The sequence below is a fragment of the Hyalella azteca genome, unplaced genomic scaffold (assembly GCF_000764305.2).
Source record: "Hyalella azteca isolate HAZT.00-mixed unplaced genomic scaffold, Hazt_2.0.2 contig14715, whole genome shotgun sequence".
NCBI classification, from domain to species: Eukaryota; Metazoa; Arthropoda; class Malacostraca; order Amphipoda; family Hyalellidae; genus Hyalella; species Hyalella azteca.
In genome coordinates this window covers 8,118-15,382 of record NW_025944591.1, presented here as the reverse complement: position 1 = coordinate 15,382, position 7,265 = coordinate 8,118, and the positions used below count along the sequence as shown (strand labels likewise).

General features: G+C 42.6%; 1 protein-coding gene across 1 annotated transcript; it reads right to left on the bottom strand.

Moving 5' to 3' along the window:
* Positions 1 to 4,023: 4,023 nt before the first annotated feature.
* On the bottom strand, positions 4,024 to 5,400 carry LOC125179048. The gene is made up of 2 exons (XM_047884144.1): positions 4,846 to 5,400; positions 4,024 to 4,638 (listed from the first exon to the last, which is right to left on the bottom strand). The coding sequence occupies exons 1-2, from the start codon at positions 5,398 to 5,400 to the stop codon at positions 4,024 to 4,026; spliced, it is 1,170 nt and encodes a 389-aa protein (XP_047740100.1).
* Between the last annotated feature and the right edge of the window lie 1,865 nt (positions 5,401 to 7,265).

The following is a 7,265-nucleotide window of genomic DNA, read 5'->3' as shown; positions in this document are numbered from 1 at the left end:
TTGTCTGCTACAAATCTTATAATCGATATTTAACACATTTCTACCTTTCAAATCGACTTGAAATTTAGTACGCTTGCGTACAGTCGGAGACCATCATGAATCAAGTGACAGAATGAATAATTTACAAAGTTAAAAAAATTGTAATTACAATTTTATTAAATACTTTTCAATAATAAAAATAAAATAAGAAATGCATTGTACATGTGTAACAACGGAGATACTGGCCTCTTTAGAAGTGTCGTCTTCAAAAAGTAATTTTTAAACATATATTATTATTCATGAAGTTATTATGAATTGTAAGCCAATATTTCGCAGAAACGTAAACAATTTTGGGGCCACAAAATTTAACTCTCAGGCCACCGCCGAGAGCCACAAACTAAACTCAGCAACTATCCTCAGAACCTTTGCCCAGCCTCAGCAACTATCCTCAGAACCTTTGCCCCTGTCTCTTATACACATCTAGATGTGTATAAGAGACAGCTCTGAACCTACGCCCAGCCTCAGCAACTATCCTCTGAACCTACGCCCAGCCTCAGCAACTATCCTCTGAACCTACGCCCAGCCTCAGCAACTATCCTCTGAACCTACGCCCAGCCTCAACAACTATCCTCTGAACCTACGCCCAGCCTCAGCAACTAACCTCTGAACCTACGCCCAGCCTCAGCATGCAATAGCTACTCTCAACCGCAGAGCCAGAAGCTGCGCGCTGCCTTGGAACACCGTATTCCAGATCACTTCTATGCTCTAAATTTTTGAATACAAAAAATCAATTTCAGGGCATTTAATTGAAGTTAAATTATTAAGCAATAGTGCCATAAATTCACAGTCACCTCTTAATCTATCCAACTCTGCAGAATGGATCGCATCTAGCCGAACCTACTCTTTATACCCCCGCTTCTCCTCCTTGTCGCAGCCAATGAGCTTAGTTTGGTCCATCCAGGTTTGATTTGGGCGGAGATTTGGGAGATTTGGGGCAATTAACGTGAGTACAGGTACGGCTGGGTGCAGAATCAACTGCCTTGAGTGAGAACGCTTTAGCTAGGGCTGTAACTAACGACTTTATTGATGCAAGCACTTCATAGGCTAATAATCCCTCTGGAGTGCTTACTAATACATAGGCTAATATTCCCTCTAGAATGTTTACAAACACATAGGCTAATATTCCCTCTAGAGTGCTTTCTAATACATAGGCTAATATTACCTCTAGAGTGCTTACTAATACATAGGCTAGTATGCCCTTAGAGTGCTTACTAACACATAGGCTAATATTCTCTAGGAGAGAAAGAAATAGGAAGTGAAGTGTAAAGTTGGGCAAAGCTGGCCTCCTACATGCACTGCAACAATTTTATGGCCTCTCAACCTCTAACATTTAGGCCAGGCAAATGTCCTCATCGATCGTGTCATCACGGCAGTAAAACAAGGCTAGACTTTGCAATTTTATTCAAGAGTTAGAAGAGCAAACAGTGGCACCTTGAATGTATGCTTCACACAACGGCTAAGTGTTCAGCAAACAGTCACACAAATAAATCTTTATAAATAGTAATATTGAGCAAACTGTCCTGACTTCAAAATTCAAAACTGCAGAATGAATTTCTGCCGTGACCTATGTAGTTATTTGAATTTGTTGCACGTCAAAACTCTCACTTTAGCCCATTTTTCTTGTATCTGTTTCTTGATTCTTTAACAATAATGGATTTTCGGGATTGTTCATGATTTTAAAATTACTAGGATTTTTCAATTAAACCTTATCATCTGATCATTCGTATTATTTCTTACCATTAATGATTGTTTTGCAATCAAAGTTCTTTAGTCAATCATTGATGCCAGAAAATCTGTTTGACTTGATGAAAACGACGGCAATATCATTATAATTAAGCGAACCAGCAATTACCAACCGGTATCATTTTGGTATTGCGCTCAGCACGACCAGAGCGATACCAGGGACAAAAAGTGCAACACTGAATACTAATAAAAGTAGATCGCTATATTATGATAAAAGTGCATCGTTATATAATAAATAAAAGTGCAGTGCTATATAATAATAATAGAACATTGCTATATATTAATAAAAGTGCATCACTTCCTTATTACTCAATAATTTCACTAGTTTATGATTGTGACAGATGAAGGCGTCATAGCGAAGTAATCATAATCAATATGGGCTGAACACAATAGTTTTCAGCGCTCATTTTAGCTTACAGGTTTTGAGTGAAAACATATAGTTAATTCGAGAGGCGATTTTGGTTTTCTGTCTCATAGCAAGTAGTAAGTAATAAAAGTTCCAGCGTTTATTAGGCCGTTAGACTTGCTGCCGATTCTCAACACCGCATCATATTTACAGCTTGTTGAGGTTTCGAAGACGCAACTCACTACTCCAATTTTGCTGTACTAAACCGCCCGACCTCCTCGCCGATTCTGACGAGAATTGGCGCAGTTAGCTGGGATCGAACCCGCACCTCTCTGCTTCAATCCTGGTGCTCTGAACTGTAACCACTGGGCATTTTAAAGTATTTTTCATTCGTAAATGTGTTTTCAAAGTGATGACAAAACATGGTAGCAAAAAGAACCGGATACTGAATACTGCTCATTTATTTGTCTAATTGGGCGACTGAACTTCATGCATGAAAAAAATGAAAGGCGTCTGTTTGACTTTAAATTTTGAAAATCGACACATTCGAACAGCTGGAGGCTAAAAGAGTAAGTCCACAATTCGCGTTGTTATATTTCACGATAAAGCTTGTTATTTTGTCTCCATTTTGCGGACCTGAAGCCAAATTCAAAGTCATTCTACTAAGACATTCTAAAAGTATTGGAAATATCGGAAATTTTCGAAATTAATACATCATGATACAATTCTATCAGTTTTTGGTTTTCCTCCGCTGACGACGATCGCTACTGAAATTACTCAACCAAATCAGTTGAGTTTTAATTGGGAACGATGCTAAAATTGCATTTGCATTGAAAAGTAATGTAAATGTCCATGTATTCATTCATTGAACTTAAACTATGAAAATTGCCAACGAAGTTGAACTTAAAACGTAATGAAAAATTTCGTATTTTAAAAGCTCTTTGCAATCCGTAATCACACGTACTATGAGAAGATAAATATATCATGACACACAGAGAAAATTGTGAGAAAATGTCTAAAATGTAAGTCCTGCGTTTCATGTAAAGATATTATTTATAAATCATAGGAACACATGTCGAAAATTTCATCAATATAAATAATTAATCAATTGTGTTAAAATGTTGTAAAATTATTATTGGATTGCGGCATCTAATTATAACATCAGTGAGAACAATCGGTGACAAAACGTGAACAACCTCATAATAATTTCTAGAGCAACTTTATATCGGAACTTTATTTAGATGATGAAGACGGACTATGGTTGAACAGCTCAACATTTCAGAACAACCAAAATAAATGCATGGAGATTTTCATGTATTGACAGACTCGGGCGTCTAAACACCCCATCAAAAGTTACATGTCTTGGTTTAGTATTGAAAGATAATTTACTTACTTTAACCGGGTTATTTATTTGTTTTTATCGCAAAATAAATCCGCTCATTCCCAATTTATCCATAATTACATTATATCAATATTTTCGTCATTTTTAGGGTAATAATAGCTATCTTGTATCGTTTTAGGGTAAGCAAACCGACTTCCTAGGATCCTTAGTAAACATTCGGTCTTGAACCGTCTTGTCATGTATGGCGTAACTGGCTAAAGTAAGTTGTTGGACCGATTGTGCAGGATAAGATTGGCTAGTCGGATTTCATTAATTACTAATGTTTATTTATCAGGTCCCCATATTCAATTCATTATCTTGCTCAATTTTAGTTCTATTCATGATGTATCAATGTCCAGTTGTTGTGTTTATAGCTCAGTTATTTCACTTTAGTAATTATACTGTTTATTTTTTACAGTATTTTCTGCCCATGCTTCTTAATTCACTGGTTTAATTAATCTGCAATCTCATCGTCGTCGTCGGCATCTGTCCGTCTCGAGAGACGATGGGTTAGCTATTGGTCCCGCCTGCATCGCCGAGAGTGGCTGTGCAGACCGATCCTGGAGTGACAAGCCAATCCACAGCCATCACAGGTGAAGGCAGATGGCTGTCGCTGCTGCGTCGCCCGCTGTTTCCGTCTGAATCTCCTTTGAGAGTCGCCATCGCGGCGCTCGACCTCAGCGCAGGACACGGCCTGCCCGACAGCGCGTCTCCAACCCTGGCGGTCAGCTGCTTGGGTCTGCCACGAGGATGGGTCGATGCGGCACCGTTTCAAATCCCTCATGCAGATGTCCTTGAGGCGTAGTTTCGGGCGTCCCGTTTTCCGTCGGCCTTCCACGAGCTCGCCGTAGAGGAGGTCTTTGGGTATGCGGCCCGCTCCCATCCTACTGACATGTCCCAGCCACTTGAGACATCTCTCGCTGAGAACTGAGAGCAGACTAATCATATTTGATCGCTCTAGTACCACAGAATTGGGAACTCTGTCCTGCCACTTGATCTGCAGTATGCGTCGGAGACACCTCATGTGGAAGCCGTCGAGTTTCCTTTCGTGCCCCGCATAGGTGGTCCATGTCTCGCAACCATACAGGAGAGTGCCGAGGACGCAAGCCTTGTAGACGCACAGTTTAGTCTTCACGGTCAGGCTCGAGTTGTTCCAAACTCACTGGGTTAATTTGGCCATGACTGTGGCGGCCCTGGCAATCCTGCTGTTTATCTCGGAGTCGATGGACAGTGAACTGGAGATACTGGACCCGAGATAGTTAAAGTTCTCGACGACCTCCAGGGTGTAACCATCCAAAACAATGCTCGGGGGAGTCCCAGAGCCCTAGGACAATACCTTAGTCTTTCCCAGGCTGATGGTCAGGCCAAACTCTTTACAGGCATTAGCAAAGCGGGTGATAAGCTGCTGGAGTCCTCCCTCGGTATGTGATGCCAAGGCTGCATCGTCGGCGAAGAGCATCTCGCGGATTAGGACCCTGGTGACCTTATTGAAGAGCTTGCCGTCGTGTCTGGTGTGTATGAAAACGCCTTCGTTACAGTCCGCGAAGGCGTACCGAAGAAGCATGGAGAAGAAGATACCAAAAAGCGTGGGCGCGAGCACGCAACCCTGCTTCACTCCGCTGCTGACTGGAAAAGCTTCTGAGGTCACACCGTTGAAGCAAACCGTGCCGTGCATATTTTCGTGGAAGGACTTGACCACCGCGAGTAAGCGCGGTGGGCAGCCGATCTTCTGCAACAAGTGGAAAAGTCCGTCACGACTAACCAGGTCAAAAACCTTCGTTAGGTCAATAAAAGCGACGTGGAGAGGCATCTGCTGCTCATTGCACTTCTCCTGCAGCTGACGCAGGGAAAAATCATGTCCACCGTCGATCGAACAGCCCTGAATCCACATTGGGATTCGGGGTAGACGCGAGCGGCGAGGAGCTGCAAGCGAGAGAGAGCGACCCGGGCGAATACCTTGCCAACAACGCTGAGGAGAGAGAATCCCCGGTAGCTGTTACTGTCACTTCTGTCTCCCTTATCTCATCACCCAAAATACATATACTATTTTAACTTGTTATTTATTCATAGCCTCTGCGCTAATAACTTACTAAATTTAGTTGCCTCCGAGACATAAGTAGATCACATAGGGTTGACTTGACCTTACCCCAAGGACTACTACACACAGGACATGCATAGCCTATGTCCAGCCTCTGCTAGCAGAGGCGATCGCCTACACTATGAAAATGCTGTTGTTTTAGTGGCATCAACAAATGATATGCCCATAATTGTTTCATACAATAGTATTACAATGTGTGTAGTAGTCCTTGTCAAGGACTACTACACACATTGTAATACTATTGTATGAAACAATTATGGGCATATCATTTGTTGATGCCACTAAAACACCAGCATTTTCATAGTGTAGGCGATCGCCTCTGCTAGCAGAGGCTGGACATAGGCTATGCATGTCCTGTGTGTAGTAGTCCTTGCCTTACCCGCAAATGTGCCGGCAACATTGTTCTTATTGAAATGAATGAAGTCTGTGAATAGTCAGTAGCAGCGTCACTTGTGGTGACACTGGCAAATGTTGGTAAGAAGCAAGAGGTGGCGCATTTTTTTGCATGTGGTTGCTGAAGTGAGTTGACCTAACATCGAAAGGAAACTTTTATTGGGGGCTTGCGGGTGTTTACTGGCAGACTGTGGCGTCAGATGTGAGGACCCCGTAGGCACAATGCATCCTATAAGGTCAATTGTAGAGACTCGCGATGCACTGCGGTGTCATGTCTGTGTTCGAAGTATCCTGTATCACCATCGGTGAGACGTTGACGGGCCCCCCAGTCATGGTGGTGAAAGGGGCCGTCTCCAAAGTCCTCTTGAGGTCGTAGCCGAACTGGCCTTGGCTCTGAACCGCCACCAAATCCTTCAGGACTGTCGGCACTTGCACCAGACGGAGACCGATCGCCTGGCATTTCGCCAGCAACTGGCTGGTAAAAAGTTTTTCAATAATTTTCATAGTAGTTCACAGTTATATATAATTTATGCACCATTATGGCAGCAGTATCAAGTTCATCAACGTTTCAAAGCAGTGGTGTAACAGCTGGAGAGCAGTGGTATAACTATCCACGACATATTTAAGTCCTTCAGGACTGTCGGCACTTGCACCAGACGCAGGCCATTGGTTTTGCAGTCAGCCAATTAAAGACTGGCTGGAAAAACATCACGTCCACATTTTTAATTCAAACTGAACATTCAATGAAGCACAAAATTATTGAGCGAATTACCCCTAAAGTTTTCGGATTTGGCATTTCCGGTTTTTAGTCTCACCTTAAAGCTGACATTCTGCCCTATCCAACGGTACCATTACCATCTCCGTATGTTGATTTATGCGTTCACGACAGATTAAGAAAGGGAGGGGGATAGGGGAGTTCTTTAAAAAATAGAATAGGAGGAAATTCGCTGCGAGCACTTTAAATAGAGTGTCTGCTTGAGGTGCACCTTAGTTACCCGCCTGGCGTCGTATGAGTAGGTGTGCATGCAGTCGCTTCCACCATCCTTGACTGGAATCAAGCTCCAGTAACGTTTAGTTTTGTATCCTTGCTACATTGAGAGCCTATTGCGATGCGCGCGGGACTTTGTCGCGCTCTCCTGAACATTTACACTTATTGTCACGGCAAACCAATCTCCTCCTAGAGTTTTGAAGCTACAGCGATGAGGCATATACCATTCGATTCGTAAAGACCATACCTATCGACTAAGAAAGCCCGTTTCGAGATC

Excerpts from the sequence above, each read along its gene's own strand:
- LOC125179048 (XM_047884144.1), bottom strand. The coding sequence starts at position 5,400 with ATGTGGATTCAGGGCTGTTCGATCGACGGTGGACATGATTTTTCCCTG. Across the intron at positions 4,639-4,845 it reads TCAGCCTGGGAAAGACTAAG|ACTAAACTGTGCGTCTACAA; the intron begins GTATTGTCCTAG and ends CTGACCGTGAAG.